General features: G+C 37.6%; 1 protein-coding gene across 1 annotated transcript; it reads left to right on the top strand.

Annotated features, from left to right (window-relative positions):
* On the top strand, nt 1–27,935 carry LOC125137477 (rho GTPase-activating protein 20-like). Its single transcript, XM_047798141.1, is given in 14 exon segments — nt 1–116; nt 1,073–1,240; nt 5,982–6,131; nt 8,619–8,660; nt 9,251–9,335; nt 12,383–12,460; nt 14,636–14,702; nt 17,217–17,393; nt 20,024–20,199; nt 21,570–21,731; nt 24,457–24,566; nt 25,099–25,282; nt 26,813–26,942; nt 27,829–27,935. Coding segments are annotated over 14 exon segments (1,752 nt in total).

Below are 27,935 nucleotides of genomic sequence, written 5' to 3' on the forward strand. Positions count from 1 at the left end.
ATGGCCAGTGGCCTTGACTACTGCAGGATCCACAAGCTTCAGGGATTTGTTCACAGTACTCTGCCAAGTGCTGTAGACATACTCGGTTTTCAGTGCCAAGAACTGGAGAAAAAAAGGTTGTTCCCATCAATCAAAAAGCGCTTTGAGCCTTTAGGTGATCATTGAAGGTTTCACCGCATAAGGTAGTCTTTTAATATACTGGTTTTGATCATCAAAACAGATTGGTGGTCACGGGGTGTTTTGTTTTCCTGCTTCTAAAATGTCTGAACTAATTTTTAACTTCAGTACTGGTTTCATGAAAAGCCACTCATGTTCATAAGATGCAGTGCTGCTGAGCACAAGTGAGCAGGCTTTTCATTTTGGGGGGTAGGGAAGGAGGGGAGGACACTTTCTTGGCTCCACAGAGAGAATTTTCTGTAGATCTCTGAAAATGTCTTCTCTATCAGTTTTTATGTTCTGTTCAATTTACTTGTTTTATCTATTACGGCCAGGGAGTTCTGTTAGAGCTCAGTCATAGCTCAATTAAATCAAAGCTAATTACTGCCCGGTATTTAGGTACTTTTCGGTGTTTCCAGTATTATTTGCTGATCTTTAAGAATTTTCCTCAAAATATGAATACTGATTTAAGATTGAAGTCAGTTTTTTAGAATCCTTAGTTACCTAAATTTTTATGTTAACATGAAATCAAATTATAATCACTGTTGGCAAATCTCTATATAATTTTATCTACATTAGGTCATAAATTGTTTGTTGTTTTTTTTTACCATCTCGTAAAACTGTCTTCCTTTGGCCTCTTGGCTCTCCTCTTCCTAGCAATTGGTGATGAGTTTTGCTGCCTTCTCCTCTTCCTCGCGTCTAAGAGTCACTATGCCTCAGCGCTTTGTCCCCGAAACTGTTCTTTGTCCACGTCAACTCCCCAGTGACTTCATTTCTTTCTGTAACTTGCTCACTCCTGAATTTGGGCTGTGAAGCACCGTTTTGGACACTGAAGTGAAACCTTAACATTTAACATAAATTCCATCATGTATTTGACCAGTGACTAGCTGGTTCAGTGGTGTTTGATGTTTTTCAGGAGAAGCGCTTCTATTGAGGTGAACATCCACAGTGAAAGTACTACGTCACCTGAGGGAGCCAATCATACCCTGCTGATCGACAGCTTCTTAGAACTCAAAAGAGGCTGCAGGAGGGAGAAACGGCACCTCTTCTTATTCAATGATTCATTGCTTACGTCTAATACCAAGTATGTATACACTACATGCTCTCCCAGTTATCACAAAATTGCATGTACACTAACTTGTACTGTAAGAAAATATGGCAGGCAGGGTCTCTCTTGTCTGGGGCTTACAGACACATGATAAAAATAAGAGGAGGAGATTACAGATTGTGATCACTGCTTCTGACAAAATATAGACAGGGTGCCATGTAGAGAAGGTGAGGGTTGTCTAGGCAGACCTCTTAAGGTGGCCACCCTTAAACTGGACCCATGGGGTGAGAAGCCACCACCACTCCTACCCAAGATGGCTTAAACTTCTAAACTCAGGGAGCAGCAGGCCTGAGTGGTGCAGCTTGGTCCCTTGGAGGGAGGAGCTCAGAGAAGGCCAATGTGACTGAAGCCAAAGTCTGGGGCATGATGTTAAATATACTGTGGTCAGGGGGCCAGTCACACAGGATCTCCACAGGCCATGGTAAGGGTTGAAATACTATGCTGAAGGATGACCATATCTGGTTTACATTTTTAGCAAAGTATTCTGGCTCTCAGTAGATAAAGAATTTGGGGGTAAGCAAGAACAGAAGCAGGTATACTAGTTAGAAGAGGCAACAGTCCTGATGAACAATTAACAAGGGCTCTATCTTGGGACTGGCAGTGAACATGAAAGATGGAGAAGATAGATGTAGAATACATGTTGGAGGCAGAATCAGCTGGGTACACTTTCCTCTCAGGCCTAAACACATATGCAACTAATACCACTGATTTGGTAGCTTAAAGAACAGAAATTTATTTCCTTAGAGTTCTGAAGGCTGGAAATCCACAGTGAGGTACTAGCATGGTGAGGTTCTCATGAGAGCTCTCTTCCTGGCTTACAGCTGTCCTCTCATTGTGCTTCCATGGCATTTCCTCAGTGCATGCAGGTGAGGAGAGAGAGGGAAATTACTCCCCCTCCTCAATCCTACTCATGAGAATCTTCCCCTTATGACCTCATTTAAACTTAATGACATCATAAAAGCTCTATCTCCAAATACAGTCATGTTGGCAGTGAGGCCTTCAGTGTATGATATGGGCTGGGAGGGGGAGACACAATTCCATCCACAGCAATAACCAGCAGCACTGAGTGCTGCCATCTGGTACAAGTTTTCACCACAATTTTTAGAAAATTACTTACGAGATCATTCCCATAACATTTAGGTATATTCATGATCATTGTTAATATGAAAAAAAAATTTTTTTCCAGAAAGAAAGAACAACTAAAATGAAATAGCCTCCTGTGATAACAAATGTATTTCTTCCCTGTCATGCCTCACTCTTTAGATGGAGGATTGTGTTATGCCCTGAATCAATCTGTTCAAATTAATACTCTGGCCTAGTTTTTCTATTAATAAGACAGGGTGAGGGAACTGAGGTTCCATTTACCTCAGCTCACCTTCAGACTTCAGTTGAAAACTGACTCATCTTTAAGCTGATGCTATAGAAATCAACACAAATGGAATGGCTACCTATGTATTTGGTCAGAATAAGTAAATTTTAGCTTTTATGTAATAATAAAGGGAGTTTAAATGTTTCCTTCTCCACAAAGAAATATCTCATCCCAGTTATAGGGGATGATAATATTCAGTGGAAATGGTTCTGAGATTTTTTTTTCTCATTTTTTTTTTCATACTGCATACATTAGAAACTCCTCAAGAATTAAACTCAGGTAAACCTTCAATATCACTTTTGATATTCATCAGAATTCTTGTTATTTTTCAAATATAATTATTACTTTTATCTTTTAGAATAGAATGTGCTTTATAAATATTAAGATATTAATACTAGCAGAGGCCTATGAAGAATTTACAAATAGGAAGGGAGAGTACATAGTTCATACCATCTTTAGGCATCACTATCCTCATATTTAGTTATTAAAGAGCACAGAGACAATGAAAAACAAATTGCATTTAGGTCAAAAGATGAAGATTACTATTAACTCATCAGTTAAAGGGCAGATACTTACAGAACACACCACAATCCCAACTCCCAAGCATAAAAGAGAACACCCCTGTGTTGGAATAGGGGAAATCTCCCTAGAACCCTATAAATGCCACAGATCACTAGGGCTAACCCCCCAGTATAAAGGCTGAGGTAGAGGGAAAGAGAGGGGTATCCTCATGATCACAGATGCACAGTAAGGGATACAGAGTAGAAACAGAAACCGCAGTCCTTCTCCCCCCTCTCCTCCTTGAGCCAGTTTACATTAGATTCCTTCTTTCTAATTTCCACTGAGTAAATCTCCTTGAGTTATGACTGATTGTGAAGAAACATGGTGAGACCCTAGGAGAATCCACTGGAGTATAAAGCTTTGCTGTGATACATTTTAAACATTGCCACACTAGCACCTAGCTCTGTTGGTATAATGTCATGAGATTTAGCCTCTCACTCCCCAAATAAAAGAACAATCCCATCAGAGAGGCTGGTGGCTCCAGGGGAAGAGATGAGGCTGAAGCTAAGAAAAACGAGGAAGGCACATCAAGGAACTATAGGTCGACACCCATGGATGCCAAGTGGTTACAAGCATGGGCTCATGAGTTAGGCTGTCTGAGTTCAAACCTTGTTTCTATTGCTTTTGGCAATTTACATAACCTCTCTGTAAATCTATAAAACGGGACTAATAAAGACTACTTGGTGAAGTTGTTTGACAAATGAAATAATGTTAATAAAACATCTAGAACAGGAGTTCCCGTCGTGGCGCAGTGGTTAACGAATCCGACTAGGAACCATGAGGTTGCGGGTTCGGTCCCTGCCCTTGCTCAGTGGGTTAAGGATCTGGCGTTGCCAGTGAGCTGTGGTGTAGGTTGCAGACGTGGCTCGGATCCCGCGTTGCTGTGGCTCTAGCGTAGGCTGGTGGCTACAGCTCCGATTCAACCCCTAGCCTGGGAACCTCCATATGCCGCAGGAGCGGCCCAAGAAATAGCAACAACAACAACAACAACAACAACAAAATTTAGAACAGTGCTTGGCAAATGGTTAAGTGCCCAGTGTTATAGGAGAGTGGAAACCATGCTCTGGGTTTTTGGATAACGCCTTGTTTGGTTTCAAGGGAGTGAATAATCTCTGCACTTTATTTCACTAAGGAGAGAATTACTGAAATGAATTTTTTCCAGGTAAGTGTATTTGGAAGTTTCCACACAGTATCTTGGGTGTCTGTCCACATAGATATCTACATCAGAAAAAAAAAAAAAATCTGTAAAATCCAACAGATATGTAGCTACATTTCCCATTGGCCATATATTTTTTATCTTGAGGGTAAATTCCTTTAGAGCTACTATCTGGAAAAAATAATTTTATCTGACAATTGATTGTATTTCATAAAGATATTCAAATACATAGAGGGTAAAAATGTTGGAATTAAATGTTGAAAAAATCCACCTTGAATCACAAGGGATGTTTCCATCATATTTATATTCATAGTGCCCTAAGCTTTGAATCTAGATTATCCTTCAGGTGGGCTTCCTGCAGAATTATTTTCATTTTATAGATCACATTGAAGAGCTGAAGCTTTAATTTTTCTATGAATCAATGGAGTCACAGGGATTTCTGCACGAGGTGTCTTTGATCTCATTTTATCTTTAGTGTTTCTACATGTGGTTCTGAATAGTAGGGCGTGCCATAGTGGTGTACCCAAGTTCTGCAGACAGCCTTCACAGGGGTTGAAACCATTTAAATCCTAGGCCTACCTGAGAATTAAATTTGTGAATTAACCAAGAGATATGGTGGTTTACATGTCAGAAGTCAAAAGAGAATAGACAGAAACTGTCAGAAAGAAATTTCACTGGGGTATTAACTTTCTGACTCTCCAGGGATAAATGGGAAGTATGTCCACCACCAGTGACATCCTGGCCACTGGTCTGAGATTAACTGATTGACTGATTGATTTTCAAGTTGGGTTCAGTCTGTACACTAACAGTTTTTCAGTTTTAGCTAGAATCTAAGAGAAAAAGGTATGAACAGAATCTTAAGGAAATTTAAAATAACCTATGCTAGAAAATCTTTTTAAAAATTAAGGTTAAGGAGTTCCTGCTATAGCGCAGTGGGTTAAAGATCCAGCACTATCTCTATGGCCTGGTGCAGCAGGTTCAGGGCTTGCATTGGCTCATCTATGGCCTAAGACACAGGTGTGGCTCAGATTCAGTCCCTAGCCTGGGAACTTCTACATACCATGGGTGTGGCCAAAAAAGAAAAAAAAATTAAGGTTAAAAATATACTTTAAATCTCTCTAACCCTAGATTTTTTTCTTTTTGTCTTCTCTGTTAAGAAAAAAACTGTGTGACTATTTTTACAAAGCATGTATGGTGTGTCTTTATTCGTTCCCTTGATACATTTTTGAAGTAAGCAAGACATGCATGAATAATTAATTACAATGATTATAAAAATACATGTATAATATGTAATAATAAATAATAGCAAATATAAGAATAATAAATGAGTTAATGGCTCTTTAAAAAAGTTCTAAAATATAAAGTATGGTCTGTACTCAACACTCAACATCCAGAAAATGGCTATTTCCTGCCATCAAGCGTTGTCATGATCTTCCTGGACCAGCCTCTGCTCAACACACACTTTGAAAAGGTCTACCAACCCACTCATTGTACTGTACACAGAGAGTAACAGACATGCTAGAGGAATACTTTTCCCTGGAGCAATGAGAACTAGCATCTTATCTTGAATGTAACTGCTCCCATTACATTTAAGAAACAAACTGAGAGAGATGTTATCTGGTTCTTTCCAGGTATTAAAAGGACTTTACAATAAAAAACAGAATACCACTGAGCACCATGTGGACTGCCAACAATACAAACAAAGTTGGGGAAGACAACACTGGTGCCAAGAAGTCCTTTGCCCTGGGCTGGCCTAAGGTGAACTTTGTGGCCACCTTCAGGTAAGGCCTACAGCTTGGTCCCATGTTTACATGAGTTAACAAAGGAAAATATTTTACTGACTGTGTATTAAGCCAGTGACTTACTTTTTTGACCCCCGATAATGACACTTATATGCCTTATACTTTGCCCATGAAAGGTTTTTATGTGCAAATGCATGCATATTGATAACAAACCGTAGGAACTGTTGGAGTAATTTCCTTTGGTTTTGATCAGTGGTTTTTCAAATTGGCTATATGAGCTACTTGGGACACTGGATCTTCATGTGTTCGTGAGATTCATGTGTGTGGAAGAGGGATCCTGAGAGCAAGTCTTTAGGGCACCTCTGCAGCATCCTGGACCCTAATCCCCAGGGAGTAACTGTGTTTTTAATTCACTGGAATGTCTACCTTGAGCAAGTACTATTAAACAGTCCAATTATGTTTGAAAAATTGCCTTTACACTTCCAAATTGTTTTAAAAACAGGATTTAATTACACAAATAAAATTAAGGTATCATCAAATACTGGATGCCTGAATTGCTAGTAGTGATTATCTATCTTATTTGGTGTCTATAGAGGAGTGACAATCTAAAACAAAGGTATTCCATGGAGTACAGGTCAGTTTTCCAAAACCCACTCTTAGGCTGGAGTGGGGATGGGGAATGTGGGCATCCTGAGTCGACACTCCTGAGTTCACAGGGGTCACGGAACGTTTATCTCTGCCATTTGGGACAAGCACAACCCAAGTCTCATTCTTGTTATGCACGTCAAATGTTCACCACAGGCACTCAACACTCTTCTTTCTTCTCCTCCTTGCTCACCTCTACCAAAATCTCGTGAACCATCACAAAGACAACTAAAATGTTGCCAAGTTGTTAATTTGCTTAATTCTAGAATGCAGCTGTCCACTTAAGGAAAAATTTTAAAGCTTTTGGGAAAGAAAGAAGTATGTGTATCATTCGCTACGTCTTCTTTCCACGCCTTATTTCTCTAAAGATTATCAGTTCCTATTGCTTAACATCTTTTCCATGTTGCAAGCAGGGAAGCAGTTTCAATTGGGAATATTCAAAGTTTCTGATGAGGGAGTGTCCAAAAAACTTTTTTTCCAGTGAGAGGGGAAATGTGGAAGCCAAGTTTACAGATGTTATAGTGGTTAAAAAGCTGTGTAAGTACATATATGGCATTTACAACAATGCCTGTCACATAATGCTTTTGCCATTTGCTATTTTACCCTTCTGCAGATTGCCATGAATAGTTAGAAACTATGTCCATGCACACATGCAGGCTGGGGAGCTGGGTGGGCATTCTACTTCCTGATGAAATAGGTCCTGAAATGGTGATGGAGGGGGCAGGAGAAGTGTTGATAGTAGGAATATAAAATGGGGCAGCCCCTGTAGAACATTTGGTGGTTTCTCAATAAGTTTAAAAACAGAATTACCACATGACCAGCAATGCCACTTTGTGGTATATACCCAAATGAAAGCGTATATCCACAAAAAAATTAATATACAAATGCTCATGGTGGCATTATCCATAAGAGTCAAAAAAAAGTGGACACAACCTAAATGTTTATCAACTGATAAATGGATAAACAAAATGTGGTGTAAGGGCTGAGGATAGGGCGAATGGGGAGTGATTGCTTAATGGACATAGGATTTGCTTTTAGGTGATGAAAATATTCCAGAACTAGATAATGGTGTGGTTGCACAATATTGTTAATGTACTGAAGATCACTAATAGTCAATTTTATGTTATGTGTAATTTACCACAATAAATAAAAGTCAGTAAGTGATAAGTTTATGTATGAATAAGCCTTAAAACATTTGCAGCTTTGGATACTAAATGCTGCAGAAATTTTAGCCGAGAAAGTACTAATTTATAATAATTTAGCAATAGGTAGATTGATCTTGATCAGAAAATTACAGTGATGCAGAGTAAGTTTTCTAGAAAGTAATTTAACGTATTACAATCTGCCATATGCTATACACATAAATGAATAAAGTACTGTAGGGTTGTTTTTTTTTTTTTTCCTAAGAAGATACTCTTGTTTCTGAGAAAAGATAGTTCCATCCAAATGCCATTGCTAAGTATTATTTAATTTGAATAATAATGTTCTTTGTATTTGAACAGTACTTCCAGCGGCAAGAACACCCTGAGGTATGGTTATCCCTTTTTCAGTTCTGAAAATTGAGGCTCAGAGTGGTTAAGTGACTTGCCCATGATTACACAGCTTGCATTATACAGTTACCATTAATTGTTTAGATTCCAAACCAACTTCTCTCACTTTAAGATCTACTTCCCATCACTGCAATACTCCTTGTAAGAGAGTAGAGCCCATCAAAAGCCCAATTACAAGGAGGGTCCAACTTACACATGCATCCACATTAGTAACAACTGGCTGCTGATATTTTTATCTGGAATGACACTTAATATGTTAGTACGAGTCTCAATATGATATTGCAAGCATTTTATGTAGTTTAATTTTTTCTTCTATTTTTAAATATTGCAGTTCTTCAGAACTAAAGGGAAAGTGGAACTCTTTCCTTCAAAGGTATTTTGTTAGTATACATATCTTAATTTTTTAATCCATGATAAAAAAATCCTTGGTAGGAATTATAAGACTGTCCTCAAATAACTTCTTGCTTAGATATACACTGGCTGCTACTGCAAATAAAGTTCTCTCATTTACATGCATGTTATGCTTATTTCTGAGGAAGTTTTGGTTATCACTCTCGTTTTCCCTTTCTCTCCATTCTAATGATTGGAGCTAACATTATTCTCAAAGCATATTTTAAATCTCCAAAGTGCAGTTTACTTACTCTACTGAGTTACTCTCAAAGCAACTGCTACTTCCTTGAACTCAGGAAGGTGCTGGGACCTCTAATCTAGGCAGGAAAGTTTTGAGGACTGGCTCTTCTGCCCAAATCTCGCATGATAATAAAGGCAACCTGTTATTCTCTGGGTTATGTCCTGAAATCTTTTTGCATATTTTATTCCAGCCCCTAATTTGATTTTGCTGAATCTATAAGCTTTTTAAAAGTAACAAAGAATATTTAATATATTAGCAACATAAACTGATTTGAAAATAAGCTAATAGCTAAGTTATCTACTCTATTTTGTGTTATTACTGAATTTGATTAGGTACATTAATCCAGCCAAAGAGAAGGACCATCCCAAAAACATTCCGCTCAAAATCTTCACTGAGGACATCAAGAACTGTGCTTGTGTAAGTGTTTTAAGACCAGAAATTGAATTCCAAATTCTCGACTTAGCAGAATGAAACTGATAAACAGAAAGAGACAGAGATAGGGAGGGTGGAAGGGAGAAAGAAGGAGAGGGGAAAGAGAGGAGGGGGGATATTTAGAAAGCACTCTGTGGGAGCATGTAGTTTCCTATAAAAATGTAAAGGATATTGCCTGTTAAATGTCCATAAAATTTCTGTGGATCCTTCTAACAGCAATTAGAGTGGTCATTATAATAAAGTGATTTTCACAAGCAAGTATTTCCTATTGGAATTAAACATTTTTTTTTTCTCTAATTGTTTTTACTTACATTGTGGTTTGGATTGTTTCCACTGGTTTTTTCTTTACTCTGATGTTTTTATTTGCAAACTGACAGAAAAGTTGCAGAAATAAAAATAGTACAAAGAACACTTTCATGTACTCTTTACCTAGATTCACCTACTTAATAACGTTTTGCTCCATATGCCTTTCCTTTATCTTTGTCTCTCTCCTTATGGTATATGTGTCTAACTATTTTTGAGGCTCATACATACACCATGGCCATTTAGCCTTAAATTCTTAGGTATGTTCTAAGAATAAGGACATTCTCTCATATAACCACCACACGCCTATGGCCTTTAGTAAATTCAACGGTGATGTTTTACTTTAATCGACCATTCATGTTCCTATCTTGTCAGTTGTCCCCTATCAAGTACAAGATCCACTCAAGGGAAGGTACTACGTTTAGTTATGTCAAAGGCAGAAGACTTTTGAAAGGACTTTCATTCTGAGGAATGTCAGGATTGAACTGAGTTGAGAAGGATGATACTTCTACCTCATTTTGTTTATGCTGTGGGGAGAAAAATCACACCATTAGTCCCAGTTATTTGTATATAATTTGATTTCTGAGAGTGTAGTGCAGCTGCCCAAACATTTACAGTGATGAACAAGATATCTGAGGTAATTTTTTTTTTTTTCTTTTTTGGCCATCCTACAGCATATGGAATTTGCAGGACAGAGATCAGATCTGAGCCACAGTTGAGACCTATGCCACAGCTGCAGCAATGCTGCATCCTTAACCCACTGTGCCAGGCTGGGGAGCAAACCTGCATACTGGTGCTGCAGAGATGCTGCCAATCACTTCACACCACAGCGGGAACTCCTGAAGTATTTTTTATGATGCATTGTTCCACTACAGTTTAGAGTAGGTCTAGATCATACAAAATAGTATTTAAAGGTAGAAAAAGAGATAGTTTTAAGACAGTTATTTTCTGGCCAACGGAAAAAGCCATGCAGATATTCTGATCTGCTTCTGAGTACCGGATAAATACAACGCTTGAGGGAGATGAGACCAGAGGTTCTCCTGTAGCAAACACACTCTTGTCTCTGCTGCTTTGATTTATGGCAGTGGGTTACATTCAGAACTTTTCATGGAAAATCACCTTGATATTACAAAAAATCAACTTCATTTATATATAATACACATAAAATAAATATTTCTGACGCTCTTCATTCCTGAAGATCCAAGTTTCCCTCTAGCACTACTTCATTTCATCCTCTTTTTCACACTTCTTTCCTTCTCAGATTCCAGGAATATGTATACTAGACCCTTTGATACTATCCACAGTTTCCTCAGGCTTTGTTACTTTTTTTCAATATTTTTCCCTCGTTCTTCTTCACACTGGATAATTTCCGTTATCTATTTTCAAAATCACCGACTCCGCCATTTGTCATCTCCATTATGCAATTTAGCCCATCCAGTAAATTTTTTCTTTCAGATGTTTCTCAGATTTTAAAAAATTCTATTAAACATTTTCAATTTCTATGCTGAGAATTCTAAATCATGAACATATTTTCATTTACATCAATGAGCATAATTGTGATAACTTTTTGATTAATAATTTGAACATCTAGATCTTGAGGTTGACCTAAACTTTAGAGAAATGATCACATTTTTCTGTGTTCTTCATATATCAAGTAAAACTTTCTCAGATGGAAAAGTAAAAGGTGTTGATAAAGAGCTCTATCTATTGGAACTAATCTGTTGTACAGAACTGACAACATGCAGGAAGAAATATATACATAACTGAAATTACTATTTTGAACATAATATGCTCCTTATGCCAAAAAAAAATTATCATATAGACCAGATAAATTAGGGAAAGATCTAGTACCAACAGATTCTCTTAGTTCCTTTTATCTTAAAATGTCTTTATTTTGCCTTCATTCTTTAAGGATATTTTTGCTGGAGATAGAATTTTGTTTATAAAAATTTTCTTTTCAGTACTTTAAAGATGTTGCACTTTTAGTCTCAATATTTTCTGATGAGTATTCTGTGCTCATTTAAACTCTAATCCTCTAGGTGATTTGGTATTTCTCTTCAGCTGCTTTCAAGATTTTCGCTTAATTTTTGGGTTTTAGCAATGTGGCTATGAAGTACTGAACTGTGGTTTTCTTTTAATCTACCTGTTCGGCATTTTCTGAACTTCTCGAATATGTAAATTTATGTTTATCGCCAAGTTTGGGAAAGTTTACTCCTTACTACTTCAAATATTTTCCTTTTTTGCTCTTCTTTCCTTTTTTTAAATGTCTTTTATAGTCAGTTCTTAATCTAATGTTTCTGAAACTGAATACATAATGCAGTGAAATAAAGCCATACGATAAAAATGCAACTCGGGAAGAGAGAAGACGGTCCAGCCCTCCTTTTTAAACTATCCCTCCTCCACTATGGAAACAGCCTAAAGGTGCTGAGGACTAGCACGTGTCCTCTCAGAATTCTCAGTCTTTCTCTTTCTTGCTTAAGTTGTTATATTTTGTGTGCCACAAATCCTCTAAGAAAAATATGTTTTACTAAAATGCCTTCTACTAACTTCATGTTACATAAAGGAATGAAAATAAATTACAATCAGAGGTTTGTGCTCTACCTCTGCTTTACTTTGTCATTACCCAAATACAAGCTTTGACTTTAGAATATGGATAATAATTTGACAATAATTATCTGCTTTAAATTTTTTTATAACTTAAAGCCATTTTTTTCAATTCTTTTTTACAGTCTGTAACTATAACAGTAACAAATTCAAACACAGTGAATGATGTTATCAACATGTCACTCCTAAAGCTAGGAATAACTGTAAGTTATCTGCAAGTTATTTTTGTTAAAAACAAACTGATTTTTGAGATTCATGTGTCTGTAACATACTTCCCATGACAATACAGCTGATTTTTACAGATATATAAATCATATTTGTCTGCCTAAATTTAGAAGTTAAGGCAGCAAAGCTATACTACTAGTCTATACATGAGTGTTATTTTTGTATTCCCATTTTAAATTTTATGTGAATTGAAAGCCATAGCATGATGAAATTGGGCTATAATTTTAGGGCACTAATAACAACATGCATTTTTATTATGTATATTATATACATAGATAAAATTTAAGATTCTAAATATTTTCTCTTTTATTGGACTGTTCTTTCTGTATCTTCTTTCCTGATCTCTTCCATCCCATTTCTTGATTGCCACCTGAAGACTCGATCTCAGTGTGATTAATCCTAAATGATATGCTTTGTTGTAAATTTTGACATAAACACCACCTGGCTAGAAGCTACATCCCCTTGATGCAGGTTCTGAGAATGAGATGGCTCATGCCTTCTGCAAATTAGTAAAGATGGCAAGTTCTGAATAAGGCCTGTGGATCTGGGGACATTTGTGTATACATCACTTTCATCTTGTTTTGCTTTCAAGTGTCAGTTCTAGTATGTTTTGATAGGGCAGTTGTGGCTTGTTGCAAATTTTTTGGTGAAAGAGATGGTCATATTTGAGGATGAGAGTGCATAGGGAGGAAGAGAGTAACATTCAGACGAACAGAATTGAAGGGAGCACTTGTAAAGCAATGCTCCTTATAAAAATTCTCTGTAAATGTGAAAATGTCATGCTATTGTGATATGACATAATTACAATATTTATATTTAGGTTTTGTCTGACTCAATGGCATAAAAACACCCCTTAAAAACTCAGGACAGCCAGAATTTGGTATAAGAAATCAATGATTTCTGAACAAATGAAACTTAATAATACATTTTAAATAAAACTGAATTTATATGTACTGAGTTAAAGCACCCCTCTGCCTTGATTTCTTACTTACATATACTTTCCCTGAATAAGAATTAAATATTGGAAGAGATCTGAGTAGTTTTAGGGATACGGTTGGGGAGGTTTATTACTGATAGAGCTCATTTTATTTCATTTTTGTAATTTTCCTTTGCTTAAAGTTATCAATATCACTGGACAAGAAAAAACATAATTTTGATGAAGAATTAAGGTTATTTGCCTATATATGTATGCTTGATTTAAAGGATTCCAAAACAGTATCTCCAATCTTTATCTTACAAGAAAAATTTTTATTACTCCTACTTATTTGCAACATAATTTTGAGTGGATTTTCCTGTGTATATGTGATTGCTTCCATACCTGGGACCCTGCCTCCTCCACGGCAAGGCCATGATTTGTAATCCGGAGTCAAGTGAACGCACTGTACCTAACTCTATTTGAAACATGTTTTGCTTTATTCTCTCCTTTAAGACTCTAATTCAGAAGTCTTTGACTTGTTTCAGATGGGATTTCTAATATTCCTAGGCAGTGATTCTGCTGGGAGAAACTGTTTTCTGCATCTTTAGGTTGGAGTCCTTGTCCATTTTCTCCTTGAGAGGGGCTTGTCTGCATCAAAGCCAGTGGGCTGACTTTACTCTGCCATTCCATAAGGCCTCTTGGGCATTTGTTTCCTTTTGCTCATGGTTGCTGAGCTAATGATGCCTTTCAAGTTTAATTTACTCAGAAATAGTCATGGCAGAGTATATGGCTCTCTGGACAACATGCTTGTCTGAGCAGGGACATTTGAAGGCAAAAGCCAACATTTTCCAAGGAATCTGTAGATAGCAGAAAGCAAGACTTGAGATTAAACTCTTTCTCCACAGTGATGGGCCATTACCGTGATTTTTTTTTTTTTTTTAATGCCATGAGTCATCCACAAAGTGAGCGGCTGACTGCACTATGGTTCCACAGATCCCCAGCTTTTATCAAAAGGAACAAGAATCTCATATGTTCCATTGGAGGCTGCAAGGGGGAAAAGAGGCTACTGAAATCAGTATTGTTAACTCAAAACTTGTCACCACCCCTATGGACCAAAGAACATTTATACTGGTCCAAATTCGTTCTTCTTGGAAATATAGATACACTGAGGAAATGTGTTCTTGAAGTATCTACTATGAAAGATTTCCTGTAACAAATGCTTCTTTCTGTTCCCAAGGGCTCCGAGAAAAATTACCAGCTATGGGTCAGTTCTGGCAAGAAAGAGGCCTCATACCCACTCATTGGTAAGTGTAAGGGAAAACCGAAGATGGGACTGATTGGGTTCAAAACTCTAACTCTAAAGTCTCAAAGTAATGGTCACTTAGCCTTAAGCTTAAATACCTCTAAAAGTGAAAATCTCATCTAATATTAATTCATACATTTATTAAATAATTCCAAACACTTCTATCCCAGTCACTGATAATATCTCTTCATTCAGCAGGTAATGGTCTAATTGGGGAGATAAATGTAAATTTTTTCCCCTACTTTTTTACTTGATAAGCAGCTGTCTTGAAAAACTTTATTTCCCTACTCATTTACTTGAGTATGAAAGAAACTAAGTTGGAGTCTCTCTTCCTCATACATTATTTTTCATATTCCAGTCTTGAAGTCCTCTTTTCCATTTCCTAACTACCACATATCCTCTATTTTATGAGAATCTTCTAAAATCCAGTCATTCCTCTGAATCCAAGTGCAAATATTTATTTAGCACTTGCTCTGTGCCCAAAACTTTTCTTAGCATCATAAAGAAAATGAGATAATCACATTGAGACTCTTCAAGTCTTCACTGACTAAACCACCTGTCGTTTGCTGAGTTTTTCAGCAATGCTTTTGAAGTTTTTGATAAAGAGATTATACACCTCTCCTAAAATAGTTACCAGAGCAAGCGAGCTAAAAATAATAGTAGGTATTTTTGGATCAGGAAATCTGTTCAGTGTGGTCAGTGAAAAACAAGGATTAAAATAAGGGAAAGGACAGGACCTATAGCAGAACTTGCAATATAGTAAAGGTGACAATGATTTCTACTAGAAATCTTAGAGTATCCCTCTTACATGTATTATATTTTTTTCAATCTGTTTAAAAATCCTGTGAGCAATCTGAAGAACATTCTCAAGTAATCTGGAAAATCTAAACAATCGAGTTCTTCTATGAAATATATATTCCCAGTCTTAGAGTATATGGAGTCACCAAGTACATAGCTGAGGACAAAATTTCATGTTTGTTTTTTTTTTTAATGCTCACATATTCGTAAAAATCAGTCAGCAGTAAAGTGAAAAAAAATCAGTTACTTAAGTATATTAATTTTAATAAAATGCATTAATTTAGATAAAACAATGTAGATAACAACATTTATGTTTAGAACAGCTTCATCCTCCATGGCTGGATGGCTCTAAGGACTCCTAAGAGCCTATCATTTATGATGATACCTTAGCAATAATTCTGAATGCATTTTTTAATGTGCTCTCAATTCTCAACTGTGGATTAGCTCCTGGTTATCCTTGTGATTTGGTTGTATTTTATTGTTGTCATGGAAGCTGCTTTTGCCTCAAAAGTCTCTGAAGAGACTCTGGAAGTCTCTGTGATTCTTGTTCTAAACAGAGCAGTGACATTGTATTTATGCCAAATGAAAAGCAAAATGAAGAGCTCCTGAAGTTACACTCAATAATATATCAGAAAAGGAACTCTGTATTTTTAAAAAGTTAAATCCATGTCACTGCACAGGGTCTTTGAGAATTCTATGGAGAGGAAGCAATTTAAAGCATGAAAGTGCAAAACAAATCACTGGGCAGGCAACTCCCAATGATTTCTGGTATAGTTTTCCACCCTGTAAACACTGTTTGCACTTTGCTTCTGAGTTTCCACCACTGTGCAGCCTTGCCTCTGATCACTGCCTGGCAGGACCCCCATGGAGGGAGGGCAGCAATGGAAGGGAAACGTAAAAGCAAATCATCCTCACTACTCTTGAATAGCCCTGGCTATTGAACTGACAAAAGGAAAAGAACAATCTGTTTGTTAAACTGAAGGGTGAGAGAATAGTGATCATAGCAGTTCTTAACAAATATAGTCAATTATTTAAAAAATATTAAGCACCAATATTTATTATTTACTTTGATCCTTCTGAGTCTGTGTGTGGGGTAAGTGTTTAAAAGGAGGAATGTAAGGCACATAATTTGCCCAAAATATAGAGATCGAGTGAGTAGCAAGGCAAAAATTAGAAGGGCCTTCAATGTTCTCAGATGGAAACACAATGAAGTGAACGTTGTACAATAAATACACTGACAGATCTATATGTCCTGAATCAATAACATGTCTAAAAACATTTTCTCTTCACTTTTTTTTTTCTTTTTATGACTGCACCTGTGGCATATGGAAGTTTCCAGGCTAGGGGTCAAATTGGAGCTGCAGCTACCAACCTATGCCACAGCTTGTGGCAAAGCCAGATCGATCCTTAACCCACTGAGTGAGGCCAGGGATCAAACCTGCATCCTCACAGACACTATGTCAGGTTCTTAACCTACTGAGCTACAATGGGAATTCCTCCCTTTACTTTTTAAACTCTTGCTTGGGCACCTGCTTTTTGCAGGGCTTCCCCCATGAGAATGCACATCATGCTCACTCAGGAGTCACAGCCTTCCTTATCCAGAAGCCCCAGAAAAATGGCAGCCACACTACTGTGGTGTACTTTCTCACAGTAAGGTAGGTTTGATTGCACTCATCACCATTAGCCTGAATCTATATTTAGATTTTTCTCCATACAGGACATGAACATCCCTACAGAATTAAAATGAACCATCTTCCAGCTAGCGTGCTCATGCCACAGGGACCAGAGGACTCCACCTCTCCTTCAGCCTTCCAAGAGGGCTTTCTCCTGGAGCAGGGGTCCCCAGAGAATCAAGGCCAGTTTATTCTGAAGCCCAGGAACCAGCAGGAGAGAGGTGAGCCCTATCCCTTTCTCCAAGTGTCCTCTTTTGGCTCATGTCTCTATTCCTGAAAGCAAACTCATACATAGAGCCAATTCTCCATGTCTGGTGGGGAGGCAGTATAGGCAGGTATCCAATACCCACTCAGAATCAAGCTCAAAGAAAGACCCGACTCAATTCTAGGAAGGTTTAGTTTTTTCTCTTTAATTCCTCTAAGCAGACAGCTCCCTTCTGTGTAGTCCCGAGCACTTCCCACATATAATTATGTGTGTCCACATCTGTGTGTCTCATTAGAACATGGGCTTTCTACAGTCTGGGAACACATCTTCCCCATCCCAAGGTTTTGTCCAGCATCTCAGGCCCTCACAGGAGGTGGTTAGATGATTGTATGGCTTAGATAACACTTGAAACGCAAGAAAACTCCACTGGAGTAGAGTTTTAGAACTGAATTAGAATCTGTTCTGGGCTTAGGCTGAACTGACTTCACAATTCTACCTCCACAGCAAGCTCACTTTCCACGCCTGCTTCAGACTCAGGGCATGACTGAAACTAGACTGAATGTTTATGGGTTGGGTTGGGTTTTGTGTGTTTGTTTTAATCTTCCGTCTTGCAATTTTTTCCTCTACCATTCTAATATTGTCCCATTGCTATTTCTTTCCCTTAGGAAAAATGTGTTATTAATTTGGGAAGTATATGGGCCAGAACAGAACTTCTACTTAATCTTTTTATTATTATGATTTTTATTCTCTAAGTACAAAATTTCAAAAATTTTGAACATGAGGAAACACTAACCTAAAATCTTGCCAGGACTATTTTAAAAAGGTGAGGTTGTAAAGTTAGCTTGTTTACTAGTCTCTGTATTTCTCATGGCTATAACATATATTTTTATTGGTCACAGAGGCAACATGAGCTCTAGTACCAAAAAATGCACATTACTTGAAGGTCCAGCTAAGCCTGAAAATATCTTTGGAAAGTACAGGACTCAATGTCTTCTTTGCTTTCTGTCTCTGCTCATAGTGTATCCAGCTTTGTAACAAGGGGTGGAGCACTCTTCTTAAGAGCATTTTTCATATTAAAGCTGAATAATAGAATATATTTGGATAGTTTTAGAAATAATAAAACCAGGTTAAGAGTGGGAAAATCAGGAAGATAAACATATATCTTTAACAAATATTTGTACATGTTAATACAGAGGAATCTCCTCCTGGACTTAAAAAGGTACTTGCTCTCTTCCTTCTCTCCTTTTAAAATGATGGAGGTGTGAATGTCAGGGCAGGAAGAGCCTTAGCTAGGTAGAGTGGTGGCATTCCTTTCTGACTGCATACCTTCTGGAGACTGTAAAATCAAATGGAGAATGAGGGTGGGGTCTGCTTTAAAGGGAGGAGACTGGTGTCTCGGCTGCAATAAGCCCTCAGAATGAGGGAAGTTACTTCTATCAAGGCTGCTATGAGCCATGTCTTGTGCTGAGTAGTACACTGTATTATTTAGTCCAGTGAGGTGTAGGCAGCATCATTTATGTTAAATTTGAGCAATCCAAACCTCAAAGAGTTTTGAGTAACTTACCCAACTGAGTGGCAGAAGCAAGAGCCTTCTGATTCATCCAGCACAATGAGTGTTTCATCTATGTGAGTGGACATGGTGATACACTCACTACATCTAAGAAAAGTCAAGTGGATGGGTGTTTAAGGATATTTGGTAAAATGCTGCTCATCTGTTTTTTGTTTGTTTGTTTCTACAAACTCCTCTGCTGACTTTTTTAGCAGGTTATTTAAGGAAATGTTAAGCAGGTTATTTAAGCAGATATCAGGAAAATATTTATAGATGAGCAGTAGAAATTTCTAACTCAGTTCTTCACTGCTGAGCACTTTTCCTTGAAAAGCCTTTCATTAGCATTCCTTTGACGGGGGCTGCTGGGGTATTAAAAGTCAACTTTGGGTAGCTAGGTAGGGTGTTACAGGAACATGGCCACCTGGCATCTTACCATACAGCCAACATTTAATGACTACGTCCCAAAGACCCTGACTGCAGAAAGCATCCATGGAGCCACCTGAGGGTTGTGGCCTCCCAGAGGAGAGGGCCAAGAGGATGGCTGAGAAATGAGGTCAGATAGGTTGTGTCATGAAAGCCAGATGTTTTTAATGGAAGAATGTTGACCATGGTTGGGTACTCAGAAAGCCAAACAGGAAATCTAAGAATGGGAGGAAACTTATTATAAAGGGAGAATGATTACCAAACTCTGCTTGATTTAAATAACAAACTGCTTTAGCTTTTAAAATGAGATTCGATACCTGAATCCCCTGATAATACTTGATAATCAGGAAATTTGTATAACTATAGGTTAAATGCCTCATAACACAGTACATAGGCAGCAGACAGCAATGTCTGGGAAGTAAGGTCACTGGAATAACCAACCTCAAGTCTGATTAAGCCTCTAGGTTTAACTACCAGTTTGCAGGATGTGGGGAAGAAGAATACATTAACATGCCAGGATGCAATTAACCACTTTCAGAGTGAAGAAAATTCTACCCAACAAATGACTCAGTTTCTCTCTCTTCCAGCCATTGCAATGAACATGCTGTAAAGTGGAAATGGTGGAAATAAGGGTAAATGAAACTACTACTAGTAATAGCGCCTTTCTTCCTTAGATTCAGACCAGAAAACAATTAAGAGGAATCTTGTCAAAAACTGGGCCTTTTGGCGGAGGTCCAGCACTCGCCAGGATAAGCAATGCCCAGCTCCACCACCTGCAAAGCCAAGAGAGCTCTTTGGAGTTTCCCTCTCTGATATCTGTGATGATGACAACCTGCCCACCCCAATTCTGGTAACTCTTTTTTTTTTTTTTTTGGGTCTTCTGTAGTCTTTTTAAGGAGGGGAGCTCTGAGAGGGCAAGTGTTCATCTAAAAATCTATCCCAACTGTAGAAGTCATTAGATAGCCCCTGGCTTTCACTGAAAATTCTTGTTAATATTACTTCAAAGAATAAAATCTGATTTAGATACTGTAGAGTCATAAGGCAAATACAACAGAAAAAGATACTCTTATCCATTGCAGTGGTTTTAGCAAAGACCTACATGAACCTGCTCAGATCAATTAAATGGGCTCTGTGCGTATGAATCTCTGAGACTCCACTTCCTCTTCATATTCTCTCCTATCTCTCCTTCCTTAAACCTCCATACTAATCTCAGGTCTCCTTCAGCTGAGTCTACTCTAAATACCTCCACATGGATTTGATTTGTAATTCAAGTGCTTAAGCGTAAAGACTCATCCTCTGGCAAATATGAATGGTTTAATCCTGATAGAATGTGTCAAATGAAATTCACAGTTTGGCCTGTGTTATCTCAAATCGGGGTACTGAATTATCAGCATTAACATTTATTCACTGTCCACTGTCTCTCCAAACACTATAATAGATACAGGGAATTTTATGTTAGATATGAAGGAATTATCATACTAGTTACATACTAGCTACTACCCCAAGCCTTGCATCTTTCACAACAAATTTAGCGAGTAGCTATAATTATCATCATCCCCACTTCAATCTTGAAAAACAAAAAAGCCTCAGTAAAGTATGGCTGTGCCCAAGGTCACACAGCAGATAAGTAGCCTAAGAGATACCAGTTACCTTGGATTACCTGACTCCAATACCTGCTATCTCTCTACCCTGTACACAGAGGACATGAAGACACAGCAAAAGGAAATGAAAAACTGATGAGAAGGGAATGTGATCAGAGAAGGAGAGGGGTTTGGAGCCTGAGTTTAAGAGAGGAGGAAATACAAGAAGTTGGAATGGGGTATACTCTCACTGAAAGAGGGATAAACAAATGGGAAATGAGTATAGCAAAAAGAATTCCATATTTGGACAAGAGCATCTATATTAGGGAATAATGAGAAAGGAACAGTGAAGGAGGAGAGGATGATTCTACAAAGTCCTCAAAACAGATAACAGTGAAAATTCACTTAAAAGGAAAAATATGATTAAGTAAGTTTTTAAAATGTTTCAGTGTATGAATGTAAAGTGGATTGTTGCGTTGAAAATATATTTAGAGACACTGAAAAAAAATACAAATTGACTTCAGCCTTTCTAATTCTAGTCCTGTATCCTCACCCACCCTAGCTCTATCAAAAAGGGGGCAAAATGTGCTCTGGGCTTGTAGATATGAAATGCCATGTCCTTTTCTTTTCTTCCCTATAGGATATACTTTCCTTTATCAATCAAAAAGGGCCACTCACAGAAGGCATCTTCAGAAAATCAGCCAGTATAAAAGCATGCAGAGCCCTAAAGGAGAAACTAAACTCTGGAGACAAAGTGAACTTGGATGATGAATCTGTTCTTGTGGTAGCATCTGTCTTAAAGGTAGAGAAAGTTCTAGCATTATCCACACACGGAGTAACTCCGAAACTATATGATCCTCTGGTCCTTCATCATGATTACTCAAGAACCATAATAGTCATAAAGTTAAAGGATCTGAAAAACTGAAAAAAGTCAAAATTTAAAGGAGCCACTTTGGGTGTTAAAAGCCCTATATGTTAGATATACTTTACTTTTTCATCATACAACACTCTCCCCATCTTCACTTCTGAACATTCACTGCAAAAGAATAATTATACATTTCAAAACACATACATACAGAGTTTTTTGTTTTGTTTTCACCAAAACAAGCTTCCTGCTTTTAATGATTTCCTCACCACCTTCCTAATGAAGGCAAAGTTTCCAAAAGAAAATTCATATTATGCTTTTGGAAATAGTTATAGAATTTCACAACAGTAAGTAAACATTTGCTTTATGATGAATCAAAAAATGCTCAGTGAGACCACCAAAATCTCTGATCACTTCATCATCCCTCCTTCCTTTTACTTTAAAATTAGTGTAGGGGTGACTCCACCATTTGTGCCTCCTTTCACCTCTTTTTATCACCTTTGGCATCTTTTGTTAATATTTGTTATGTTTGACCCATTGCCATGGTTATAGTTACATGGTAACCAGCTCCCACCTCCTGCCTCTTTTATAAATTTGACTTTTAAAGTGGGTGCAGCAGTTTAAATTAGTTTGAATTCTGGAAATTCAGTAGACTTATACAAAAAATAGTTTGATTTTGAAATGATACAGCTAAATCACAAGTATCTAGTTACATGTCTACAAGGGGAATAATAGAACAGAAAATAAATTAATCCATCCTGGTACTTATTAGCAGCTCTGAACAAAAATATGTTAGTGTAGTAATAACTGCAAATGGGTTATTAAAATTATCTTAAAAACTCAGTTATATTTGATCTTTCCTTGTCCCATATTAATGTTCAATCGTACTTGATTGTATGATAAATAGCAACAGTTCAGAAATGACTTAGAGTTGACCCCTGTATGCAAATAGCGAGATGAGTGCTGCCCTTTGTAAGGTGCACACATTTGATTTTCTACCAAGAGTTAGTAAGTTTTTGCCTAAATCTACGTTATAAGCACAGATTAGAAAGAGAGTGACTACTCATAGGTACAGTTCTTAGACGTTCCTAAAGTTTTCTCTTCCTAAAGTTGACTGGTTTTGGTGGGGTATCAGACTTTGCAACCTAGGCCTTGATAATATCATGTGTCAAACTAACCAGAGAGTTGGTTCACACCAGAAATGAATACATCATCAGTATCACACTGAGTCTGCCATTAAGATATCTATAAAAAGAGGCCTAACAGCAAATACCCTTAGTATATTCTGTGGGGGTCATGTTCTGGTTTAACCACATTCAACCTCATCAATGCAACTGCACAGAGTCCAGGAAAGAGAGGAGACACCTGGTGCAAGTGCATGTAGTTTGGTACACATATCAAAGGCCTTGCTGCACCCTCCCAGACTCTCAGGACTAGCTAAAGCTAGAGTGCTTCCTCCCTCCAAATATATTGGGGCCACTCCCTAGGAAACACCATGAAAAATCCTAATGACCATAAGTGGGTAATGTATAGCAACAACATAGTAAGGGTATGAGAGGACTGAGACTTTGTCCATGTCTTCACTGTTCCATCTCCAATACTCAAAAGAACACCTGGCACAAATAGCAGCTCAAATGAGTACTGAAACAAGTGAACACTTACTGGATTAAAATCATGAAAGTTGCCTAGAGGCATTTCCTAAACAAACTACTATTAAGACATGTCAGGCTATATAATAAGACCAGTGGAAGCAAGGTGTACCTGTGAAACTAGCAAGGTGATGTAATAATTTTCCCTCAGTCTTGCACAAAACATTACCACTTCATAAATTTTAATAGGCCTAATTCTATGACATTAAGACTTGTTCATCAGCCCTCTAAAGTGATGAACCTTACAAGCCTCCACTTAGGATGCTTATACTTAGCCCTGATACTCAGAGGCCTGAAGCTGTGATACATCTAAATTTTAAATTTCCTTTCCTGGAAGGATATGTTCCATTCAAGCAGTTGTAACAGGTAACATGTAGTTACTCATTGGATATTTTGATATATTTCTGCCTGCTGCTCAAAAGTCTGTAGAACTGAACTTTTATTCAGTTAAACAAAGGAAGACTGAAGCTCTCATGAGAGTAGTTTTTTTCCCAAGGAGCATATGAACCTCAAGTCAGAAAGCCCAGTTCTGTCTTAATATGTATGCAAGAGGGGGCTGGGGAATGTTTATTTTGTTTCAGAACTTTTCTTGCTTGAATTAAGAGCAAACACTGTATCTAAAATAAATTAGCAAAATGGGTATGGACATTTCTTTTCAAAAAGCTAACAGGATTTAGGATCAGTTATCACGAGACCATGTCAGTTTGTACTAGTGTGCTATAATGCACACAAAGAGTAAGTCCCAGATGATAAAGAGGCCTTAGCTTCATTCTTACTACAGTCTAGACTCTACTTTTATGCTTCAAATTATAGTTGGAGACAATCCAAGCACCTACTTCTAGATGTGCAAGGCTGTGCAGAGTCAGAGCCAAGTTCTACTTGGGTCACAGTTTGGGTAATTGTGATGCAAGTGGGGACTGAACTGAATTCTTCAACCAAATTTTTTCTCTGAAACTTCTCCAATATATTTATTATAAGAATAATATACATGCATTTTTTTTTATCTATATAAGGATTTTCTTCGAAATATCCAAGGAAGTATATTCTCAGCCAGTCTCTATGATAAATGGCTTGGTGTTATTGATCAAGGAAATGAGGAGGAGAAAATAACTGCGACCAAGAGGTAATGATGCAATAATTACTTGACTCTGGTCACATCTCAAAAATACAACCAATATACTCTTAGGAAAATATGAGTTTATAGTTTACAGCTTTGTCCACTAAAATAATGACCAATGTCAAAGGTTTCTTTTGATCATAATCCATGGAGGCCACTTTAAAAACAGATGCATGCCTTACTGCTGATACTGAATTCTTGTTTTTCTCCTGATCGTATTAATGTGGAATCCTCAACCATTTTACACCTTCTAAATACATGAAACTACTGAAGCTGAAATCCAATGGTCTAAGAGATGCTAGAGGACCAATCTGCCAGTGGTATGATCTTTGTCAAACACCTAACTAACCAGAGAAGTTCTTATCTGGTTCAGGAACTGAATTCAATGAAACAGTTTTATATGCATTCATGCCTGAAACTCTTCAAGAATGGTTTGTGTACATAGTATATAAACGAGTACTCTGTTCTCTCTCTCTGTATTTCCACTTCCTAAGCAAAATGACTTGCTTTATTTAGAAGTGTGTTTTTCTGTCTTTAGGCTTTTAGACCAGCTGCCAAGAGCCAATGTTGTTCTCTTACGATACCTTTTTGGAGTGTTAAGCAACATTGAGCAACATTCCTCATCCAATCAGATGACGGCTTATAATTTATCAGTGTGTATAGCCCCAAGTATTTTTTGTCCACCTAATTCCAGCATCTCAGAAAACAACTTCACAAACAAGGTAATGAGATCTTTCACTTTTATGCCCTTCAGGGCAGAATCCCCACTTGAACATAAAGTCTGCAGTGTTAACTCTGATGGGCTAGCTTTTTATTTTTTTAAATTTTAATTTTTTGGTCTTCTTAGGGCTGCACCCAATGGCATATGGAAGTTCCTGGGCTAGAGGTCCAATCAGAGTTGTAGCTGCCAGCCTATGCCAGGGCCACAGCAACGTGGGATCCAAGCCATGTCTACAACCTACACCACAGCTCACAGCGATGCCAGATCCGTAACCCACTGAGCAAGGCCAGGGATTGAACCCACGTCCTCATGGATGCTAGTTGAGTTCATTAACCGCAGAGCCACGACAGGAACTCTGGACCAAAGTTTTAAAGTACACATTTTAATTATACTCCTATGGAGTGACAGTCATTCATCCTACTCTGGTGGGGTCTGGGAAGGTAGGTTGTCAAGCTGCTAATTGGGAGCAGCTGAATCACTTCTCCTTTCCCATCCAGGAGTCTCAACAATAGAGTCAGATGAGATGACTGAAAAGAACCTGGGCTTTAGAGTCTGATAGCCAAGGTTCAACTCTTAGCCTAATCACTAAGGGAGTGATGTGTAAAGTTGGGCAAAGTTTTCAAGCCATGATTTCATCATTACACAATGATGACAACACCCAGCTCCTCTGGTCATTGCTGGAACATCTTAGGTGGCTTGGGCAATATTGAGCACCCATGGCTCCATACACACTGGCCTTCTGCTGCCAGTTGTGGCTCATTCAGAAAAATACTTGGCTACTATTTCACCTCCATTACAGGATGAGGAAACTAGGCAAAGATTTCAGAACATCATAATTGAGCCACAACATGCCTAATAAGATCATAGCCCTTCCCCAAGCTTACTCAGATGGCAAGCATGAGACAAGGCAATGCAGTTACACCAAGAGAGATGTTTTCTCTCTAGCTGTTTCCTTTCTTCACAAAAAAACCACAGAAACTCTGTTTCCCAAGTTTCAGGTAATTCTTAAGAAAATTTCACAAGTTTTTGTCTATTAGATGCTTTATCAATTTTAATAAGATGATATATGTGAATTATATCTCAATAAAACTGGAAAATTATAATAAAAATAAAATTTAATAAGAGAATATACACCATCACCCCAAACATCCTATAGAGCTTACTTGAAAATTGTCTTAAAGATGTAACCATCATTACAAAAATGTCAGCTATTAAACTAGGCCACAAATTATAACTTTAGCCCACTGATTAAAAGAATTTTTAAATCTATGCCCAAAGTACTCTTGGAAATATCAGTTGTTTCTTAGAGAAAACTGTTGTTTATATATACATATATGTTATATATACATATGTGTTATATATATGCATATTACATATGTGTATATATAACATATAATTTTTTGAAATCATCTCAATTTTTCTCAGCATTCCTTTGTATTTTTTGTACGATCCAAGATTCATATATGAAATATGATTATAACTATGCTATATGTAAAAGAACACCCTGGTTTTTTGCCCTTTTGTTTTACAGATTTCTTTTGTACAATTTCTCATTGAAAACTGCCTCAAGATATTTGGCGAAGATATCACTTCCCTCTTGGGAGAGAGCTCAATGAGCTGTGATAACAGTGATATCACTGACAGCAGTGAGAACCCTGCAGGTACTATGATAATTTAATTGGCTTTGTTGAGGAGGGCAAGGCTGCCAAGGTCCATGGGACATCTTTAGTGCTGTTTTGGAGTCTAAAGCACATCCCAAGGGCAATAAGTTCCATGTGCTCCAGGTCAGGGGAGGTTTCACACTGCTGTGAGATCAAACACACAATCTTGGGTATGACTTCAAGTGCTGTTAGTACAGCATTAGGAGACATTGTGGTATACAGCATTTTGGAATTTTTTTAAAAAACTTTAAATGGGACTCATATATATTGGATGTGCTCTGGTTGAAACTTGAGTGAGGGACTCAGAGTACTGCCTGGACATTCCTCTCTCCCTCCTTTTTCTGCTCAGTGGTCCCTGAGGCACCATGGGTTACCAATGCCTTTGAAATAGGCATCACTGAGAGAAAAAGGACACAATTTAATGTCAAACAACCTTTCCAGACCAAAAACTCCTGTGCTACTATTTACCAGCTGCGTTAACTTTGGCCGATTATTCCAGCACAGATTCAGTTTCTTCATTCTAAAATGTGAATAAAAATAATTTCTAAATCTTAGGAATGTTGTAAAGATTAAATAAGATAATAGATGCAAAATAAATTTGTTAAAAAAAGCAATTAATAGGGCTAGTAGAAGTTCCCCTGAAACCACAGCTGGTATTATTTGAGCCTAGCTAATCACAGCTAACTAGTCCATTTTATAATACGGAGTTTAGATTCAGAACCTGAGGACATATATAATGAGTCCCTTCATATCTTTGATATTTCTAGATTTTATGACATTTACCTCACTGCTTTAAGTAAATCTTTAGGAAAACCCATTTCAGATGTGCCTACTATCTGAAAATATGCTTATACTAAGACAACTGTTTATTTTTTCACTTCATCAGTGACAGCAAAACCACCTCCTGAACCCAAGCCAGTGACACAACTGCAGAATGATGCCAAGCCTCCACCTAGCATGGGGCCACCCAGCTACATATCTACAGCTGGCTAA

Source organism: Phacochoerus africanus, chromosome 10 (assembly GCF_016906955.1).
Source record: "Phacochoerus africanus isolate WHEZ1 chromosome 10, ROS_Pafr_v1, whole genome shotgun sequence".
Taxonomy (NCBI): Eukaryota; Metazoa; Chordata; class Mammalia; order Artiodactyla; family Suidae; genus Phacochoerus; species Phacochoerus africanus.